The 22,663-nt window shown below is 45.9% G+C and overlaps 1 protein-coding gene across 1 annotated transcript in view; it reads left to right on the forward strand.

Annotated features, from left to right (window-relative positions):
* Window positions 1–22,663, forward strand: part of PAPPA (pappalysin 1) — a 174,290-nt gene that overhangs the window by 117,310 nt on the left and 34,317 nt on the right. The window contains exons 11-14 of the mRNA XM_082067857.1: window positions 4,213–4,326; window positions 4,736–4,871; window positions 8,494–8,707; window positions 17,646–17,814. Coding sequence (XP_081923983.1) covers window positions 4,213–4,326; window positions 4,736–4,871; window positions 8,494–8,707; window positions 17,646–17,814 — 633 coding nt within the window. The remainder of the gene's footprint in view (window positions 1–4,212; window positions 4,327–4,735; window positions 4,872–8,493; window positions 8,708–17,645; window positions 17,815–22,663) is intronic.

Genomic DNA, 22,663 nt, shown 5'->3' on the forward strand with positions numbered 1-22,663 from the left:
GGGAGGCAGAACAGCCTTGCATTTTGGGCATGACAACAACTTCCACCCCTCTCCATCAGAGGGAGGTTGCTCCCTAATGCCTGATGGATGAGTGCTCGCCAGGGTCCTTCACAGCCATACTCAGCTTGACAGCCTGGTCTGGAGGAAACCCCACCATGGGACAACAGATGGGATTTGGGGAGCAGACAGATCTGTGGGCTGGAGATTTGCTCTGTTTGCAGCCGCCCGGGGGTACGCAGAGAGGCACGTCCACCCCAACCACGTATTGCAGAGCTGAGTAGGGCAGCACCCAAGTTTAAATGGCAGCATTTAGAATTATTTTAATGTTACAATCTGAGAGACAAGAACCATCAGCGTACACAGAGCCTGTGGTGCCTGGCTGTGCTTGCCTGATGGGAAGGACAGAGTGGGATGGCATCTGGTTGTATTCAGCCCACTCCTGTATCCGTCACACATGTATGTGCTTGTTTGTCCCTTCTCTTTGTAACATCTGAGCACCTTTTTGTGGCTAATGGCTTTTACCCTCAAGACACACGTGTGAGTTGGGGGAATAGCACCCTCGTCCTACAGACGGGGGCCTCGGGCCTGGAGAAGCCACATGCCACCCAGAAGTTGTAATGGGATCACGCACTGGGCACAGTCAGGGTGAGTCCTGGTCCAGTGCCCAGCCCACAGGATCAGTGATCCTTAACCTGCACTTTGTCTGCAGTGGGAGCCCATCAACGCAACCGAACGTTGCTTGAAGCCATGGGATGGCTGGGAATCGATCACAAGGGTGCTTTTCAAAATTTGGTCTTAGCAAATTTTCCCGTATTACCTTGAAGGAAAATGCCATGAAGAAATGGAGTTGATTGCAAGAGTAAATGCGTTTTAGATGTGGCAATGAACTAAGCGCTTCCGATATATCACTTTTCCCTTTCTTCTGACACATCCCTTGGCCCCCTTGAGTAAGAGAAGGAAAACAGGAGAGGCGGTTTGAAGAACATGTCCCTGTGATTGACAAGGGGTTGTATAAATCAGTCAAAGGGAATCCTCCAGGCATTCCCTCTTGTGGGAAGATCCCACAGTGCTCTCTGGCCTTGTTCATTCTGTCTCTCGATGTTTGTGTACAAAATGTGTGGGTGGGAGACGAGCTGGATTAGAACCTCCGAGAGGAACAGACATCAGCTCTTTTAATTGAAAGCAGCTTCCTAGGGAGGGGTATGACATGGGCTTCCAGTAAGCAGACACAAATAGTCCCCAAATACTTTGGAGCAGATACTAAGCTCCTGTGGATCCCAGTTGCTGTGAGAGTCTGAGAATCTGGATAAACCCCAGTGAGCGAAGCTTTGACTCCTGCATGATTCCGTCATTCTTCAAAGCAAATACTTTAGTGTTTGGTAACACCCTGAAATGAAAAGTACATCTATGTCTTCTTCCCTCCACAGCTGTCAGGTGCTTTAGCTGCTGTTTTGCGTCACTGTAGCAAACTGGAGCGCATTAAGAAATGATTTATTTCTCATAAGTGTGAATTCCTATGGATTTGTAGCCATGAGGAGAGACGCTGTTTTGTCTTCCAGGCCGTTGGAACCTGTAGCTTAGAAGGGATGGTATTGCAGTTATAAGTGCCTTCCCACTGCTGCCATCTCCTAGGGATGCCATAAAGGCAGAGGTGAGGAAGGTTCTGCCACCAAGTAGTTCTCAGAATTTGCAGTTGTGGTGTGGCCTTCAATAACTGGGTATAACTGAAAAGGGATGTATTTTAAGACGTGTGTTAAAGCTTGTTGAGATGGTGGAGTTGATAGCTGATAGGGACTGTTTATCCGATTAGGTTATTGTTACCAAATCTTAAAGAACTCTTTTGCCATGAGCTGGGTTTACTAGATACCAGCTAGCGTAGAAAAGGCTCTTGTAGCCACTCCTGATGTCATGTCTGTTAGACTTTTCCCACAATTCTCAAATATACTCTTCTCCTAAAAGAACTTTTTACCCCAGTACCACTTTAAAACACTTGTCTGAGTACCGATGGATCAGTCTCAGCAGGAGGAAGCTTATCTAACCTGTTCAAACCCGACCAGTCTACCGAGCCTGCACACTTCAATTGCACATGTCTCAAACACAGGCTCTTTATGCAATGTTAAGATTTTTTTGCTAATATTCTCAGGCAGAAGCAGAAAGTGCTGGAGTTCACACAGGCACACAAATCAAATAAGGCATTTAAAAGTTATCAGAGATTTCCAACCCACCTCAGCAGGGGTTTATTTTGGGTTTGATTCAAACTTTTCATGAAGGTCTGGGTGAGTTCTTAATGCAGGTTCTCACTCATCCATTAAGTGACACTTAAAGTGCACTAAACGTCGGTACTTTTGTTTCTTTCGACCACCTTTATGGACCAATAGAGCAGGAGGAGATATAAGAATAAGAACAAAATCATATCAAAGTAATGAGACCTTTGTTCATGTAAAAGAGCTCTCTGACCATATAAACTGCAGATGTGGGTAAGATAAATTCCCTAGCTGGAGAGGTATTAAAATAAAAAACATGCTCCCAACCAGAGACAGGCTGCTGAAAATGCAAGAAGGGAGGATTGCGAAATGGTACATGTCGAATTGCTGGCCTGGATTGCAAATGCCAAAGATAGTTTATGTAAAGCCTTGCTCTGCTGTAAAATGTAACACTATCCACTGGCTAGCCTCAATGAAGCTTGGTCCCGGTTGTTTTAAAAAATAAATAAACTGAAAATCTTCTTCCAGCCCATTAAAGCTGATTTATGTTTTGCCCATAGATTCCTCTGGACTGGATCTTGAGGGACTCAGATTATAGAGGTGATTACCTCACTTCCAGCCAATCTGGTTTCTCGTTCGCAGCCATCCCAGGCTCTCCTTGCATTGCCCAGGCTTTGGCTGCTGAGAACAGGAGAGCAGTTCCATGTACATTTACTGAATGGGCATAGGATTTGGAATGGTTAAAAATATCTCTGTTAATTCCCTTGTTTTCTTTTCGGTTTAATAATCGGGGAAACAGCATATGGGACCAGCTTTACTGACAGCACATCACCACCTGATTGCTCAGTTCAGCCTCTGGTCTTGGAAAGAAACCTGAAACTGTCCCCAAGAGGACATGGCTCCAGTTGGCACCTAACACAGGCGGTTGGTGTGAGCAGTTGGGCTCTCCTGTGGCCAGCACAACCACTGGACATGGTTTGGCCTCTTGGGTTGTATTCATGGCTCCATTGCCACTATATAAGGTATTCCCTCTGTCCCCACACCTCTAGTAATGACAGTCACTGAGTTCACCAAAGCATTGTGGATCTTGACAGGTGCCCTTAGATGCTCCCGGAACCTCAGCTGGAAGTGTCCTTCTAATGTAGTTGTGGCCTTTTGCACAGTGGACGTTTCCTTCCTGGTTTTTGTTCAGGGAATGAATGCTGTGATCATGCATTTTCATTTTTTGAAGCAGCTTCATTGAGCAGTGTGGTTTCAGGGTAAATCCTAACATTTCTTGCAGCTTCGTTTTCTCATTTTTCATACTGACAGCACTGCGAGGCTCGCTGGTACTGGAGTTCTGGTGTTTTCTTCTTTGAGCTTTTCATCCACACCAGCACTTGGGATTCATCTACTTGTTCTTTACTGAACAGAGCAGTTTGATTATGATTCCACTGCTCCCTGCCATGGAAAGTGCTATAGGTGCACTAGAAACTAGTTAACAAAACAAGAAACTAGTTTGCTTAAATTGGGTTGTAGAGACAGGACTTTCCTGGCTATGCTTGCTTCCAAGTTTACCTGACCATCTGTGGCTTCCCTGGGGTTATAGGAACATGCAGGTTTAAATAGGACATTGCTTGAGCACTGTGAGGAGCATCTGCAGCCTGTCTGTGCTGCGAGTTGGTGCGTTCACAAGTGATCGGCATTTGGACTCCAATGGAAAGAATCGTGGTCCAGTTGGGCGGGAGCAAAGTTGCTCTGAATTATGTCAAAGACCTTGTACCAAATTAAGAAGAAACCGCTGGCTGCCGTCTGACTGCCGTGAATCTTTAGCTCCTTTTCATGTTTAAATTTTTCTTACTGAGGTGGAAGACCTGGAAATTTTACTTCTGAATAATCTCATGGTATTTAGAAACGTCACTATTGTGTATTATTTTATTCTAGCAATGTGCCTGGACTTTTTTTCCTCGTCATAATCCTTCCTTACTGTCATCTGTGCCTATTTTGGTGTTTCTTTTTCCTCCCACAGATGTGTCGAACGAAGGTGATTGACTTGAACGATGGTGTCTCTCAGTATGCCTGGTATCCCTGCACGGCCAACTTCCAGTACTCCCACATGACACAGACCATTTTCTGGCTGAAGGTAGGGCGTGCACATCTCATTCAGAAGTCTCTTCTTTGCCTGCCTATACAAAGTTTCTTCAATAGGCCAAAGATCATGAAACAGTCTTCCCAGGGCCAAGCTGCTTCTTCCTTTGAAGTGTGTTTAGTGCAAAATAGCAAAACAAAGTCTCTGAGCACTGTCTAGAGAGTCAGTGGTGAAGTCCCCTCCTGTGACAAGGCTATTGAGTTTCTGAGAGGTTACAGCCTCCAGCTGCAGGGCTGTTTGGCTCAAGTTTATCTAGTTTGTATAGGAGGGATTGAAAGAGAAGACTTCTGTGTGACCTGGGATGGGAATTGCTATTTTAAAAGTCCTGCGCTATCTCTTGGGGTTTTTTTAAAGCCCACCACAGTTCCCCAACTCAGCCTTTGTGGGTCTTTTGTTTTCCCAGGCTTATTTTTCCCAGCCTATGGTAGCTGCGGCAGTCCTAGTTCACTTGGTCACTGATGGGACCTATTACCTGGATCAGAAGCAGGAGACCATCGGCGTGCAGCTGTTTGATACCAAAGAGCAAAGCCATGATCTTGGTAAGATTGTACTTTGTTCGACTCCCTCTTTATTGCTTTCTTCATCTCTTGGTACCCACATTCACAAGCTGACCAATACTCCTGCTCAGTTTTTCCAGGATCAGACAAAAAAAGTGCTTGCTTAATGCTCCAAGACCTGAGTTTCACTAGGGTTTGTTGAAAATTATGCTCCATATTATACAGACGCTTCTTCATACCTGTTCACCGTGTGTTCAGAAGTGCTTCGTTTCTCTTTAGTCATTAAAATAAGCCCTATTTCAATGTTTCACGCACAGCACCCACCTGGAGAGACATTGGCAGTGACACAGATGAACTGCTGGTAGCAGGGAGTGAGGGATCTGCACCAGCTGCTGCAGCAAATGCTTCTGCTTCACATTGTGGTGTTGGGTGGATCTCAAGTCCTGCTTGCAAGGAGGTTTCCATAGCTATTTAATGCAAAGTATTTCAGGTTTGATAAAGGTCTAACACTGTGGCCCTTGCGGGTTGCTTGCATGGCCTCAAGAAAATGTGCGTGACAGAGGCTGTGGACCTGCTAGTTGTGTTGAAGTCCCAGGTTAGACTATTTTTGTTTCTACTCTGGACACACGTCCCTGAACCTGGGCAAGTTGTGTCTGGTGTATTGGTTCTGGCTGCATTTATGCTCCGGCACCAAGGAGCTCACCTGAGCTCCCAACTCCATGTCAGGGTAGGACTTGGATGATCCTTTTCCAGCTGTCCCCTGCCCTTTTTTCCACTGGGAAGAGTGCTGGCCATGTCATCCTGAGAGCAGTTTTTAGGAAAACATAACCCCCTTCCTCCAGCTTTCTCTTTACCATACCTTTGTAATTTTGACAAGCTGAAACTCAAATGAAGTTCCTTGTAGTGATGAGAAGGAAGGACACACACAAGTGACAGGTGTTGGATGACTCTCCACGGTAATATATAATTTGATGGGGTGTGGAAGAAAAGAAGGAAAATATGTGTGGTCTCTGTTGTCCAAGAACATACTGAAATTCATAGCAAGTTGTGCAGGTTGAGTCAGGATAGCTCCCAGTTTGCCGGAGCCCCTGGATTAGTCTTCTCATCCTTTCGCAAAACAGTGGCACATAGCTCTTTCCCTCTGAGAAATAAATGATGGAGGCGCAAGCATGCCAACAAATACTTAATGTGACATTTCATAGAGACAGACAGACAGATTGTGAGGGAAAGAGAACAAGAAAGAGGAGCAAAGAGGAAACTGAGGTTTAGGTTTTGAAATCCTCAATGAAGTTGCAACATGAGTCTGGCATGGCTCAGGCTGACGCCTGGAGATCTTCACAGCCGAAATGCTGCCCTTCATCATGGAAAAGCCCCTCTGACCTTTTCAGAAGAGGCTGGCCTAGAGCCGAGGAGAGGTGTAGGTGGGCTACCCAGCAGTGCTCACTCAGACAGCGCTCCCAATCCCTGTTTTGTCTGAGTTCTGGGTGCGGCATTAAGTCCTTTTCCTGGATATTGTATTTGATGTGCCTGAATTATCACTGTGGCAAGCTAGAAATGGCAGCGGGGATGCAAACTTTGGCAGGCACCAGGTGCAGGATTGACTGCAGACAGTCAGCCTTAAGCAGAAGTTAGTGGCAAGCTAAAAGTATGTCCAAAAGGAAGCAGCAATAATTTAAAGCTTGATCAGTCCTCAGTGTGCTAAAGACACTCCCATGAGCAAAATGCAGTATATCCAGGAGTACAGTTTCCCACCTTGTTCTGAGCAAGTTTTTACTGTGTAGACTCCCAGAAAATAATGAAAAAGCTTCTTCTGAGTCTTAGTAGGAGACAGAGATGTTGGGATATAAAGCCCTCAGTGCCGTTAGTTCAGAGCCCTTGTAGACACTGGGGTTCAGCTGCTGGGCTGTGCAAGAGCTGGCGAGGGTTGAATAGGTGGGTACAGAGCTACAGAAACAAGCATGGAGACATCTCTAACACCCCTGCCATGGGCACCTGTGCTATCCTGAGCAGGTTTTTTCACTAATGAAGGCAGTTAGTTAAATGAACCTGACCTGTTCAGCCCCCGTTTACCTTGTTGGAGTCAGAAGGCACCAGCAGTGCAGCTCTGAGGGTCTGTTTTGTTGTGGACGCCACCTGAGTGTGAGGAATGAAATGGAACAGAATAAGCAGCCTCATACCATAAGGTCTTTCTTGGCTTTCCATCAGAGAAGGCAGAAACTTCCAAAGAATTTGGGAACCCGGGATTTTGAGTATTAACTGCACCTGTTTGTAAGTGAGAAACGTGCACCATTCCACAAGGAGCTGATATCAAAAGACCTGTGGGAGGCAAGTAGACAGGGAGGTTATTTCAGGGTCAGGTAAAGACCAAAACAAGAAGAGGTTTGCTTTTATATATATGTATATATATATATATATAATTTTTTAATTATAGGAAGATTTTTTTAAGTAGAGGGTGGGAGATAGATGTTTAAAGAGAGTGGTCAGAAGTCTGTCTTAATTTGCAGGAAATCACTTTCTAAGGAGAAAAGTGAAAACTTTTTTATTCTTTCCTTTTTGAGTCAAGAAACCTGAACTGGGAGGAAAAAAAAAAAAAGTGAAATAGAAATCTCCGAGCCAGTTAAACATGCAAATAGAATTTATTTTCTTTTCAAGTTTGTAAGTGTATCAGGGTAGCCAAAGGGCCTGGGCCAAAGCTGGGAGTTCCAGTGAGACGAGTGGAGCTGGAGCCAAGCTGATCCTCAGAGCAATGCCATGGAGCCGCGGAGGCAAGGCTGTGCCGCCAGCCGTCAGGCCCTGAGTCTCAATTAATGCATTCTGAGGCCAGCCGGCGGCTGTCTGTCCTTTGAGTTACTCCTGAGATGGATTTGGCCCATTTGAATTGAGGTTGCCTCTACTTGAATGTGGGAATTTCTCCCCTACTATCATTGAGTGCCTTCTCTGCTGAAGAAAAGGGATTTAGAAGTCTCCGTGTCACCTCTCTGGTGCTTCTTTGCACTCAAGACACTTCTATTTTCCCGAGACGCAATTGTTTTCTTCTCAAAATGAGCTCACCTGTAAAATCCTCAGTGGGTCCATCACCCTTGTTTGTCTCTCCAGAACCATCTTTACCTATTTTAGCAAAAAGCAAGATACCTTCAGGCTGAAAGCCGTCAAAAAAATCAAAACTGGACACAGTTAGTGTGGAGCTCATGCAAAAATGTTGAACTGTGAGCGCTAATGACATGCACAGCGACAAACAAGCCACCGCTGCACTGCCCATGGTGCACAAAGACACCCAGCCTGCCGGCTCCGTTTGATGCGTGGTATAAAGGCTCCAACTGTCCTCCCAGGCCGGTTTTACAATAGCGCGACTCCGCTTCCTCCGTGATGGTTGCTCCTGATTTAACAGAGCACAATAGAAACGTAGCTGTGGTCTAAAGAAACTGCTCTGAGAGCCTGCCGCGCTCGTGGAGAGAATGGCCGCCTTTCTTCAGCTGTCTGGAGGGATATACGTCTCTGCTAAGCTCTCCAGAGTGATTTGGGAAGCCCCTCCGGGCAGCTTTCCATAACTTTCAGCTCTATAGGGCTGTTCCTATGGGTGAAATGATTCTGAAGTGCCCACGGCTTTCAGAAAGTGATTGTGTTAAGTCTGACCCTTCCTCTGATCTTGTCTCTCCTCTGGCAGGTGTCCACGTCCTGAGCTGCAGGAACAATCCACTGATTATCCCCGTCATCCATGACCTCAGTCACCCTTTTTATCACACCCAGGCTGTCCTCATTAGCTTCAGCTCCCAGTTTGTGGCCATCTCCGGGGTGGCCCTGCGTTCCTTCCACAACTTCGACCCCATCACCATCAGCAGCTGCCAGCGAGGACAGACCTACAGCCCGGCGGAGCAGAGGTGAGCCTGCAGTCCCGTCCCCCTGCCTCGCCACCCCCACCCCCGTGCCGGGGTCTGTGGGGGACAGGGGGAACACAGCAGCTGAACCCTGCTGACCCTTTTGTGTCGCCAAGGAAAAAAACAGCGGTATTCTCATTGATCAGGATGGATGGGACATTTAACCCGCACGGGATACTGTTAGTGAATTATTTCCTCTTCCTTTCTCCTCCCTCCTTTATCCCAAGCTTGGAATTGGGGCCAGTTAACTCTCCATACATTCCCCGGTACGGCATCGTTTTTGCCACTCACACCCCAGCCTTGATCTAAACTGCTTTGTGCTGCTAAAGTGCTACAGGGACCTCCCACGGAAACGGTCGCGCAGAGCCAAAGTGATGCTTGTGCCCCAGAAGGGCCGGATCCTGCAAGGTGCTCGGCCCCGTGCGGTGGGTGCTTGGCCACCAGTTTTCATGGTGCTTTTACGGCTGGGGAAGGGGCCCCAGTACCTCTCTGGATCCGGCCCACGTTTTGAAAAGCTCTGTGGGACCCCCCAGGATGAAAGGTTTATGGCTACCGTTTTATTCTTGTTGTTATTACAGACACATCAATAGATCACCACCAACCCCTCTCAGTCTCTGCTTTACAGCATCCCACAGAGATTGTGACCTTTCATGGCCTCTGGTGCGGCAGCTTCATGGATCCTTTCAGCAAGGCAGTGAAAAGAAGAGGGGAGAATTTAGCAAAACCCTTGAAAGAATCATTTTTTTCCTCCCCTTTGTGAATTCAAAGTTGTGAGCAGTCGTCATACCATAGCGGGAGCAATAGTAAAAACAAGTTGCATACCCCAGCAAACCTCTGCTCAGCCTCCTAAACAGGCTGTCAGGTTTTTTGATAATGTCCTGGCTTGTTTTTAGGACCTGCTTTTATTCCAGGAAAGGGGAGGGGGAGAAGGGGGAGAGGGAAGGGAAATTTTTCCTTTTTTTTAAAAAAAAGGAGTATATCTATAGCTAAATCAATCCAGTCAGTGTGTTCTGACCTAGATTCGAGGAGTCTGATCATTCTGTGCAATAGGTTGTATAAATTCAGAGGCCCAAAGACAGCAGGATCAAGTTTCAGATGAGAAGTCTGCTGGTGGAAATTTGCCCAAATCCCAGCGCAGGAGCGGGACACAAAAAAGAGCGAGAAGGTCCCAGTGGAAGGAGATGGTGAGAAGCACCAGGGCTGAGGCACAGGACCACATTCCTCCCTCTCACGTTTTCAGTAGGAACTGAACCATTTGGTCACTTATGAAATTAGAAGTGCTCTGCGCTTAGAAAGTTATTTCCTTAATAAAAAATGCATTCCCCTTAGGCAAAGCTTCAGTGAGCCTCTGCAGCCCAGCAAACTAAGCTTTAGGAATCTCTTGAAGAAGAATCACCCGCCGTTTGCCTCTTTTATTTTCTTCTTGAATTTTTCTTTGTTTCTATTTTTCCGTTGTTTTGTTTTCATGATGCACTGAACCATTTCAGCCCCTTGTTCTCAAAAACTTCCGCCAGAGCCTCGCTCGCTCCCAGTAACACTTTAGATTTTGCAGGTTACAAGACTGGACTGATCATAAAGTTTCCCATGTCAGAACTAGAAACTCTGGGAAATAAAGCCCTGATCCAAAGCCAGTTGAGATCAGTGAGATTTTTTCCATTGATGACAGTGCTAGACTGAAAAACCTCCAGTTTACCTTGTAGTGGGATTGTTTTGGGTGACTATATACGCTTTCTTCTTCTATACAAGAAACTCTAAGCAGATCAGGTATCTGTGATGTAGGGAAAGTCATACTTTAAGTTGTGCAGGAAACAGGTAAAAAACAACAGCCTCTGCTGTCACCTGCCATCTTTTTCCTTCATTATTTCACCCACTCCAGGAAGAACATAGAGGGAATTTTTAAAACATTTTTTCTTAACCAGTTCAGAAGTTGGATGTGGTTTCTGCCCCCTGTACTCACAGTTTCCCTGCCCGTCCTTCCCTCCTTCCCTTTCCCCACTGCCTGCATTTCCCTAATATGTTCTTTTAAAAACATATTTAATGTTTAGAGTAACTTTCCTTCCTACATATAAGCATCAACTTTACCGCTTTCATTTTCCTTAGGTCAACATAGATATTTTTGACTGCTTTTTGGCTTCTCTCTACAAGAGATATTATTTCTCTCTCTTCACAGAGAATTATTTTGGTTGGAGAGGATTTATAGCCAGATACAGGTAGTTCTAGGCGAGGGTGCAGATTTTAAATATGTGAGGGAAAAGAAATATATTGGCCCTTAAAAGTTAATACAGCTTTTATTTTGAGGTGAATGGATCACTCCCATGGGTTAATGACAACTTAATAACTAAAAATAAAACATGCACTCACTCTTCTCTCTTAAAATATGTATTACAGTTAATATTTTAGAAGAGGAAAAGGAGCTTAAATGCAAAAGTCCCATTGAACTTTATAGGAAGTTGTTCTCAGTCATCGTTAACTCTTTTGAAAATCCATTCCATCCTTCTGAAGACATTTATAGAAGGTCTGAAAAAAAATACTCTGTACTTTGCAGTTGTATTTTTCCAGTTGTTGTTTTTCCTGCTGCAGCTGGCCACGGGCTCTTTGTTGTTTTCAGCAGAAGTTTACCTCGCTGCTGGAGATGTGCTGCAGAAACAACACCCTTTATTCTCACATTGCATCCTTAGATTGGATGTAACGGCTCAGTTCTTCTCTTGCACTTTATAGCTCAAATTATCATCCTTTTATTATTTCCCATTTAACCTCACGGTGTGGACGGTGAAACTGGGTGTGCAGGAGCAGAGATGTAATTGCCCACCCTGCGGTCACTCGAGCAGTGAGAAAGCCCTGGTGCTCTGGGGCTGCCTTTGCCAGCGGTTCCTCAGAAATCAGGTTTTTGGCCTATTCACCAGGTAGGAAACCTCATCCAGCCCTGGCCAGACAGTCCTTGGGAGGTGCTGCCATCCCACAGGGACATTTCCCTGCTGCGTCCCCTCGTCCATCCCACTTGGTGCCATTTGCTCCTCTCCTGGAAGCTGCAGGCGCGAGGCGTGAAAACAGAGGTAGACACCCTAGTTCAGCCATCAGAATTGTGGATTTCAGGAGTTTTTTGATTTCTAATCCTCTATTAACTCCGTGTTGGTAATAAAGATAGGGTTCCCTCTCCCTAGAGCGCGCTCTGCTTGCCCGCAGCTCCCCGGTGTGTGTGCCCAACATTGTGCAGCTCCTTGTGCTCTCCGGTTAGCAAAAGGATTTGCCTTTCTTTGCTTAAATTGTGGCACAAACTCCCTGTTACGACTACAAAATTGCCTCTTGCAGGAGAGATTTGGGGTTTACCTTCCTCCATAAGTGCGCACATCGGGGTGTTTGGCAGCTGGGGGAACCAGCATTGGAGACCAAGACCCAACGCATCTTGGGCTCCGTGCAGAACCGTCCTCCCAGCTGCGCCCCTCAACGCCCCAAACAAGCCCCAGAGCCCACTCCAGCTCTTCTCTTTGTCTTGTTCTCCCCTGCTGTCAGCTTCCCCAACAAGAAATGATGAAGATAAATCTTCAGCAGCGGAACAAATGCAACCGCCCTTTATAATTCTTTTTTTTTTTTTTCTTTTTTCTTTTTATAAGGGGCAAAAAAAAAGGGTTTCCTTCATCTCTTTTATTTGTGATTTAGTGCAGCTTTCTCTTTTCCGATTCGGCTGCCTTTCCCCTGCCCTGCGTTCTGTCATTAAGCGCAATCTCTGTCAGCTTGCTTCTGGCGAAATTAATGAATTTCTCACAGAACTGTTAATCATAGAAGCTTTGGTCCGTGACATGTGTTATAACTCAATGGGTTTTTAACCTTCGCCCCATTTTGGTAATTGGCAAACGGCATCATTTGGCTTTTATTAAAGCGGAAGGCGATGCGTTTTCTTTGTTTGCCTGGCCAGGCTCTGGCAGGGAGACCCGCAGAGCTGCTGACGCCCCGGCCCTCGATCTCGCTGGCAGGGCCAGGGGGCTTGGAGAGCTCGATCGGTTCAATACGGACCCCCCATGGCAGGAAAATCTCTGCGGGCAGAGCTGGTCCCCAGGGAGAATGTGCCCTGGACAGAGGTGGGGATGTGCTGGCTTGTTCGTCTCCTTCTCCCACAGCTTCCCTGGGGTTGGATCAAGTATTTTCTGTAAATCTCTGGGTTTATCTTCATTCCAGACCCTGTGGATTTGAATTGAGGTTTTGTTGGGGTCGTTAGTGGAGTCAGGCCCAATGGTACTGTGGTGAGATGGCGGAAGGGACCGTAGGTGATGCTGCTCTTCTGGTCACCCTCATGGACCAGATTTGAGGGCAAACACTGAAACGGAAAGGACTTGATCCTTCTTCCAGTGGGACAGTCAGCACAGGTTCATCCATCCCTGTCGAGCCCCAGGGATTCAGGTAGATGTTCTTTGAGATGTTGTGTTAATACAGGGAAACCAATTTGTTTTAGCTGAAGCCTGAAGATAAATTCATTGCCACCTTTGTAGTTCAAACTTCTTTTTTTTTTTTTAATTCCTACAACAAGAAATGTGGCTACCAGCTTTTGCTTTTCAAAATGCTGCATATTTGTTTGGATTAGAGAGGGAGAACCTGCTTTTTTTTGCCTTCAGATGAATCTCTGCAGAGAAGACAAACCCATTGTAAGGATAAATCTGTTGGAAAAACCCTCAGAATGCTACACGTGTGTGAGTTGTATGTATGGCGGTATAGAGCAAAACCAAATTATGCTTCATTTCTGCAGCCCAGGCTGGTCTGGACTGAGGGAAGGGAAGTTTTTCATGTGTACAATAGATAATGCTATGGCTCTTCTCATAACAAGTGTATACCATGAGCTTTTGTGCTCACCTATGCATATATATGTGTCAGAGCTGTCAAGAAGGAAACAAAAAATTAGGGCACTATGTTAAGAGATGAGTTCCTGGAAAACTGTTTGACCCCAGGGTTAGGAAAAGAAAGTTTGGCTGCTGTAAGCTGTTCGAAAGAGGAAGTCCTGGATTGTTTTTATGTGAGGAAGGAAGAGTTCCACTTAATTGTTATAATTCTCTATAAACATGTTAAAATACAAATGTTTCTAGGATTGTGTCACTAAGACCCCAATTTAGCAAAGCCCTTAGCTATTTGCTTACATCTCCCTGTAGTCAAATCTATCAGTGGGACTTAACTGTGCTTTTGAAGTTAAGCACATATTTAAGTGCCTTGCTGAATTGGGGCCAATATTGGCACAGAGAAATAAAGATTTAGAGGCTAATGACTAAGCTCATTTAGATTAGGGATGGGTAGAGTGGATTTGAATAAAGTAAGAACTGGCGCAGATCTTCGGCCTACATGTGAAACTAAGATCGGGGCTTTTGACATTACTGAAACTGTCTTGATCTGTATTTTTAACACCCTGCAGGCAGTGGCATGTGGGCAAGAAATCCACTGCTTCTTGCACTCACCTTGGTGTGAAAATGTTGCTATAGGAAATTATACACTACCAGGGCAAGAACAGGAGCAGGTGAATTCCGAGGTGGACCTAGTAAAGTAAACGCCGCCAGGGAATACCCCAGGTACCAGCACTTGTTCATTGCATATGTATATATATATTTATATCAGTAAATCATTAGAGTGGTCCTTGGGTTCCTTGCACAGCTTTTGTCAAGCTCAGCTCATTCTCTGGCAAGCAACTCTCAAGTGTTTTTGGGGAGTTAGGGCAGCCCAGGGGTGATTTGAAATAAGCAGCTTTAATGAAGCCACCCAGTTCTGATTGCAAGAAAATGGGGTAAGCTCTCCTCCTATGCCAGGAATCCACATGAGTTATAGAAGTTATTTCATTCTTAGTTGTTCTATATTGCTTCTTTCTGGAGAAATGCATAGTTTCTGGAGCATGTGATGAGTAACCACTGTTAAATGGCAGTACCCATGCAAGAGCTTCTGTAACCCACAATTCTCCAAAATGGATGTGATGGGCTCTTTGTCTAAACTTCCTACTTGGAGATATTCAATTCTCCTTCTTAATTCTGCATTTGCAGAACTCAATTCAGGATCGTGACTTCAAAATTCATTGGGATTTACAGCTGACAGTAGCTGATACCAAATTGGAACCAGTAGCTAGAGAACCAGAAATATTTAAATTGGAAACATTTGGTGGCAGTGGTTGTTTTTTTACAAAAAGTGAATGGTTGTATTGTTTGTCACTGAAGTCATTCATATAGAGTTACAGACAGAGAGAGCTGCCCAGATGATCTGCTAACCGAGGCATAATCTGGAGCCTGGAGGGGGTGGCTAAAAATGTTCCCTGGCCATTTAAGAAGACCACAAGGGGACTTGTAAACAGAAAGAAGAACATCACAATAAGTGTTTCTTAATGCCTTTGTCTGTGGCGTTTCAGTTCTGCAGGACTTGTAAGCCCAGGCTTGCTCATCTGGTGTCCTGATATGAACTCAAGAAACCAGATTCCTTTTCTCCTTTACATTGATGGAAATGAAAAGTGATGCCACTGACTGCTGTGACGTTGCTCCAAATTTCCCTTTGTGCAAATTGCAAAGGTTTTCTTAGGCTCACCTTTCCCTCTGAAGCCATTCATGGCTCAATTCAGTGCTACATCAACGTGTAGCACGTTGATTCACATAAGTATTAAATGAAATAGGTCTGCTATTATTTAAGTTTTTCAACTTTGGTGCAGAAAGGCTTTCAGATTTTGTGGGAGTTTTGCAATGGGCAGTCAAGGTTCACAATATGTGCTTCTGAGAATGGCTTGGCAATAGTGCTCGTTTTTTTTCCTCAATGAGTCAACTTGCTCAGCGCTGGAGCCCTGGCATGGGAGGAACTGGTATTGCAGCCTCACCCTCTGGAAAGCAGAGGGAGCAAAGTGATGGTTGGTCTTCATGGGTAGGTGTAAGTGGGACCTGCAGGTAGGGTTCAACAAGACGTCATGCATCGTTTACAGTCTGACTCAACACCCCTGTTCACATATTGTTGCTGATGTTAGTTGGTGACTTACCCAACCAGCAGTGCCGTGAGGTCAGTACTAAGGTACCGCTCGCTTGGGGGCTGCTGCCAAACCAGTGAAGTCTGTGGTTCACACTCCTGTGAGGTTCATGTTGGGCATTTACAAGACAGTTGCATGTGGAGGTTCTCCCCACCTCATTTCTCTGCAAGAGAAGACCACCCGGACACTAGGACATACCGCCCACTTCTTCTTCCACCATCTCATCCACAGTCTTATTGATCAATGTGAACTGTAATCAATGGCAGTTTAAATTTGTGTGTCATGCAACGAGTTCCAATGATTGGAAAACACATGAAACCTTTGGTATGGGGATGGGTGGATCATACTGAAGGCAGGATCACTCTGTGTAGGTCATCTCTGGCAAAGCATCAACTGTTCTGCAGAAGTAATGAGCACCACAGTTGTAATCCTGGTAGACAGGGTGCAGGTTGTTGCCTACAAGGGTGTCAAGTTGGCCAGGAATTCTCCTTCCTCAGTCCTGTCAGTGGCAATACTTTGTGCACAAGGAGGAAATAAGATCATTCTGAATGTAGAAATTGTTTATGGCTCATCGCACTCCAGGGAAGGGCCACCGCTGAACAAGCAGCCTTAAATTACCAGCCGTGGGCACTTGCCATATAGCACTAGTCTGGGACAGAGAAATGAGTTGTGGAGGTACATAATACTGTCATTTAATCTGATCTAGAGCTCAGTAGAGACATGTGCAGATGTGCTTCTCTGTCCGTGACATGGGGATAACAATACCAGCCCAGGTGTCTCACAGAGGTGTCATGAAAATTAATTAGATAATGTCTGCACAATGCTTTGAACACAGCAAAACACCGTGTACAGGCTAAGTCCTGTGCTTAACTAAGGTGGATGGGAGTTTGGTGGCTGTTAACCCTTTTTCTAGGAGATGGAAATAACTTGCTTGTAATCCATTTCAAAATATGTGTATTGATGCATTGATTTCCTTTCTTTCTATAACTCTCTGTGTTTCAGGTTCTTGCCTACCCATGTAGATGGTGAAATAAGTCAAAAATTTCCCTCCTCAGTATTAATTTAACTGCGTTTAATTTAAATTCAGTTTAATTTTTAGCAGAGGCATATCACCCAATAGGAATCCTTAACCCCAGAAATGTTATCTCTAATCCAGTAAAACGTCTTTGCACATGCTTTAAGACTCTCCGTATTTTCATTGCCCTTTAGCTGAGCACCTGCCCCATACTCACATTTGAACATGTGCTGTAATGTTTGACTCAGGTCATCAGAGATGATGAAAGATTTTGTGTCAACCAGACATTTCTGTGTGTATAAAAATAAAACAAAACCCTCTCTTTTACAAGTAGTGCTAAATGTTACGATAATTTACTGTAGGGAGAGCAGAGAGTTTCCATCCGGGAAAACATTTTATGGATGGCAGGACAGCAGCTGGAGAGATCTGAAATGACAGCATGCTGCTGAGCTTGATAAGAGCTTATCAACACAGCTACACAGCTGATGGTTGGTGTTCCTGGTGAAGTGGAATAAAATGAATGTGTTGATCTCAATCGAGTTTGTCAAAGATAAGAGTGTCTATCGCAGAAACCCCTCATCACACGCACACACTTATCACTGGAAATATCGGGCACTCCTGAATTCAGTAGAGATGGAAAATGGGATGGGGCATGAGGAGAGTGCTCTGGTAGATGCGCGTCGGGCCACGGCGCGGTTGAATATTGCAGAACAGAAGGTAATTCTGCAGAATTGGCAGGCTCTTCCCTTTTGCCTCAACACCTGTAATTTGCTTTCGTTGTCATCACTGTTACCACTGTCCCTGTCTTTTGGGAGATGTAACTAGAGGATGTGTTTGTTGGGGAGGAGCCGTTTGCCTGCGTACCTGAGAAGTGATGAGTGTGTCAGTCAGACATTCGCGCTCTTGTTGAATGATTTAAATGAACTAAATAAGAACACCGCTTCTTGTCTCCCACCTAGCTGTGTCCACTACTCCTGCGAAGCCACCGACTGCCAGAAGCTGGAGATCGAGAACGCGCTGCTGAACTGCACGGGCGGCGGGTGGCTCAATGGTGCCCAGTGCCACGTGAGCTGCAAGACGGGCTACATCCTGCAAGTCCAGCGAGACGACGATCTCCGCAAGAGCCAGGTTTGTTCTGCTGGTTTTGTATGAGCCACAAGACGGGGTGAACAAACAGACGTGGAGAAATAACCCCACCTAAAACCCAAAATCTCAGCTCAGCCTTGGGACAAGGCCTTATCCAAATATGTCTCATCAGAATAGGAGCCATTGGACTCTGTGGGAAGCAAAGCTCTGACAGTGAGCAAAGCTCAGATGTTTCCCAAATTTCGCTGTTTTCAACCCAAAAGGTTTAAATTTGCGTTCAGGTCTTCTCTGATCTCACTGGCTCTGCTCAGCTGAGCAGTGTTTCTTGAGCTGGCTTTTTGGGGATGCGTTGGTTGTTTTTGTTCTTCACACAACCAGTTTCTGGGCAAAATACTTCATTTTTATTCCTCGGGTTGAGGCTAACAATGTCTTAGCTCCTTTGCAGTGTTTCAGTCCATCTGTTCCCAACCACACGCTGGCACTGCAGAAGTGCATGATAGCAAGGAGGTGGAAAAAGCACCCAAACATTTTGCTTCCAAAGAAAGCACCAAAAACTTCCCCCCATGGGCCAGGGAGTGCTCCCCATCTTCTCTAAGCTGAGCATTACTAATCCAGTCCTACAAACACAGCATGTCTTGATGCAGTGAGTGGAAAACTATTGAGGAAAACTTATCACTTTATTGAAACATTAAAAACATTGCAGGTTCTTTGTGCTGGGGAGGTGGACGAGGTGCATGTGCGGCATGGCCCGTCCTCGGCAGGCTGTGGGGAGCGGGGTGCAGGGGTACGTGGGTGCAGGGCAGGCACCCCGTTTTATGATCTCATTCCCAATGCTGCCGGACCCCGTGAGCGGGACGTGGGGATGGTTTCCCCCATCGGCAGCTTCTCGCCTGCTGTGGGGACAGCACAGACATCTGGGGGCTGGCAGCCGTGCTCAGCAGCCTCTCTGTATTTGTGAAATACTGTGTTCTTCATCAGCTCGTGGAGGGGAATGAGTCAGCCCTTTCAACTCAATTACAAAACAAATACAGGACCCCGCAAGCTGGGCCTCTTCCATCCTAATTGGCATCAGCACCAGAACCCCAGCTCCAGCTGAGCATTTTTACAGAACAGAAAACAAGTTCTCAACTGAGCCTGAATGGCTGAACCAGGAAACAGTTGGAAGGGATCTGTACATTGAGCACACAGGAATCCCAAACCAAATAAAACAGCCTAAACATGTTTCACCAGCGCTGTGCTATTTAAATGCAAGAAGTACCTTTCGGGGAGGCTCAGCCAACTGTACATGGTTTTGCTCTGAGAAGTTTGGTTTCAGAGCCTTGATCAGACTCATGTGACAGGAGCGGAGGATTTTAGCACCCCTAGCAAACGTGATTCACTGCCGATTACAACACGCTTCCTCTCACCCTGGTCTGCTATTGCACTTCATCGTCTTTTTTCCACCGATAAAAACCCTGAGGCCAATGGCTTTGTTTTGCTCAGTGCTGTGCATTCACTGGTCAAATCAGGGAAGGAGTGGAGCATCTTAAAAATATCCATGTTCACCTAAGTACATTAGACACATGCTTTAAAAGTTCATTCATGTGCTTTGGAGATCTGTTGAAAAGGAATGGACAGTTTCTTTCGCTATCATCTTGTTTTATTTCTTTGCGTCAGGTGCTTCAAACCAGAACGTGTGGAACACGTTGGCAAGAAATAAGTTATCTGAGAAAGTCTGGAATCCATGGTTTGGATTCCTTGGATTGTGTTGTATCGAATTGCATTGTGTTCCTTCCACAATTGTTTCCCAGTTTCAGTTCCTCTGCTGATCACGAGCGTTTGGGATGAGATGGGGCACGTGGGTTGTTATCTATAGACAGAGGGACTTTCTGTTGTGATCAAGGAACCTTGCACTCAGCTCTTGGTTGTTTCACTGTTGTCGTTTAGTTGGATATTTTACTTGATTGACTTATTTTGAGGGTCTAGAGCTATTCTTTTCTCATTTAACTGACAGTGTTGGGGGGCTGCACGAGGGAGAGGAGAAAGGAAAGTAGCTTTACACATGCGGGTGTTTCACACCTCTGGGTAGGAAGGAGGCTGAGCTGAGGTGCAGTGTCTCAAAGAGCAGACCGAACATCGGTGGCCCATGGCCACTGCAGGCTGATGAAGACTGACAGACAGGTTTAGCATCCGAACCGCATTTGTCTTCCGCATTCCACTGAAAGGCAGAAAAAATGGGTGAATGGAGAATTAAAAGCCAAATTTTTAAAAGCACCTCAGAGATGTAGGGGCACAAGTCACATTTCAAATCAATCTTTAACCTCTAAGGGGTCTTTGAAAATCTTCTTAACAATTTCTATGCTTTCTGGTCTCTGTGTCTTCTGAAACCACCATTTTAATCAGTCAGAGGGCGCAAAAAAATCATTCAGCTCTGCTCTCTGAGTAGCTCCCATTCCCAAAACCTGTTAAAACTCCATAAAATCACCAAACCCTAAAAACGTCAGCACTATCTGCAGTAGAAACTGTTTGCTGTTTGAACATTGTTTTAAAAAGCGGAGTTGTTTACAGGCTCTTGGGCTCTCTCTCGTCCTTATTTGGGGACTTCACCACCAGCAGCAAAAAAGGATTTGCACAGTGATGGAGCAAAACCCTCCATGTATCTTTCTCACGAAGATCATCTCAGGATGTTTTCATTCCCCCCTGCCCCATTTCTTCCCACCCCCCTGACATCCCCATCGCTCTTTCTTCTCTTCTCCCCCTCTTCCCCCTTTGTCTTCCCCTGCTTTCCTCCCCCTTGTCCTTCGCTGAAAGCCCCGCTCATTCAGTGCCTTGTTGTCATCTCTCCTTGAAGCTGCCACCACTGCTGCTCTGGTCAAGAGGTGTTATTTAAAACCCAGCAGCTCCCTAATGTTGTGCAAAGGCATCATCAATCATGCCAGGAAAAGAAAGCGCGGCTCATGTGGGTTCAATTAGAGGCACAGTAGTGGGCAGAAGTGGAAGAATACTTAGAGGGGAGGGCACAGCTGTTCGTTTTTAAGGAGAGGAAACTTCACATGTGAGGCATCGCTTGAAGAAGGAGCCGGCTGGGATCTTGGGCAGCAGGAAGGAGACATGAATTCTCCCAAGCTGTTCAAAGTCCCAAGAAACAAATCTTTCTGGCACCAGATTTGTTTAAGTTTGCATCTTCTTCGCTACACACTGTATCTTTGGAGACCTTTTTTTTCCCCCCCCTCTTTTCTCGTCCTCACCCTCCCTCCTCGCGAAAGCCTCTTTTGGAAGGCAGGACATGAAGGGAAGCAGTTGCTGTGATGCCAGTCAAAGCAGCGCAGAGTGCCCAAAGTGACAGCTAATAAACAGATGAGAAAGCCAAGTGCTTCGTGTGGACTGCTGTGAGCTGGGTGACCTTGTCAGATCAGACAGGCGAAACAGGCACGTGTCTGCTCAGGCTTCGCGCAGGAGATCTGCAAAGACAGACACAGATGCTGCTACAGAGACCCTGTAGCTGGATCCGAAGGTGGCTGAGTTGATTGGAAATACCCCCGAGGTGTGATGTGGTGTTGGGGAGAGCTGGGGTCCTGTAATGATGCCACCTTCGGGTGGGACATTGCAAGAGGGAGAAGCTGAGAGCCGGTGGGCGCCATCTGCAATAATCTCCATGTTGGGGTTTGTCCTGTGTCCTTTCATTCAAAGCCAGTAGTCTTTGTCTCCATTGTGGGGAATGTTCTCTGTTATGTTCTGCTGCAGAAGGACATGTGCTCCTTTTGCTTGAAGTGATGACATGATAGACATGCTCTAAAATTTGCCATTATTATGTCTGACCTTGAAAACCTCAGCTTCCATCATACAAAGCATGGAACAAATTACTGGAAAAAGCTGAGAAGCCAGGGTCTTACCCACATGGGCACAGCTTCTCTGCATGGGAATGGCCTTGCCAGGAAGAGGAAAAGCCATAAGACCCTGGAAGGAAGTGGCTTTTCCAGATTTGGTTAGTGGTTTTGTTGGGAAAGCACCATGGGGAAAAGCCCAGAGATGAAAATATGGAGAGACTTGTGGGGTTTTTTTTCACATCAAGGTCTAGAATGGGGGGAAAGCAAAGGGCAGTGGGAGTACAGTAAGGAGGGATCCCTTCCAAGGAGAGGTGACCCCAGGCAGGTTGTGTTTCCAGCAGGCTCTGGTGTCCTCCAGCTTTCTGCTAACAAAGACCACAGCTGCAGCTGAAATACCCTCACAGGTGTTAGCTTCGGCAAAACCTTCTTGCCCATTCTCTGTAAGGTGGGACACTCATACACAGATACTTTGTTTTAATTTTGGTGCTATATTCTAGATTCTGAATTTGCACTGCTTATTCGGTGTTCTGTAGAGCTACATCTGATGTGCAACCCTGCCATTAAAGAAACTCCTTTGTGCACCACACTGTCTCAGCAGCCAGGATCAGCTGGTAGGAACAATCGTTCCTTCCTAAACCAGATCACACCAACACTAATAACTGAATTCTTAGAGCTGAATCTCCTGTCACTGATAGAGCTTCATTGTGCTTGTTGTGGATCCAGCAAGACACAATGCAAGACTTTTCCGTAACATACGGGTATACTGTGACATCAATAGCGTGGTTTTATGTTTTAAACCTCCTGGTGTCGAGGAGCCCGGCAGCCACGGGGCTGGAGTGTTATTTGGTGATAGCATCTGCTAAGGGAAGTGGAGGCTTTGCTGAATGCTGGAGCAGCCCAGCCTGGAGTGCAAATGTGCTGATGATGGTGCTGTGTTATGAAGACATGGAAATACGCTATATCATCCCTTCTCCTGTGGCCATCACACCGCAGCTTCTTGGAAGCACGGGTGTCTTCAAGTCATCAACTGTCTGCAGAATATATCCACTTTTTAATGAAGCAGGTATTCTGATAAGGCAGAATTT

This window comes from Streptopelia decaocto, assembly GCF_964273445.1.
Source record: "Streptopelia decaocto genome assembly, chromosome: 17".
Taxonomy (NCBI): Eukaryota; Metazoa; Chordata; class Aves; order Columbiformes; family Columbidae; genus Streptopelia; species Streptopelia decaocto.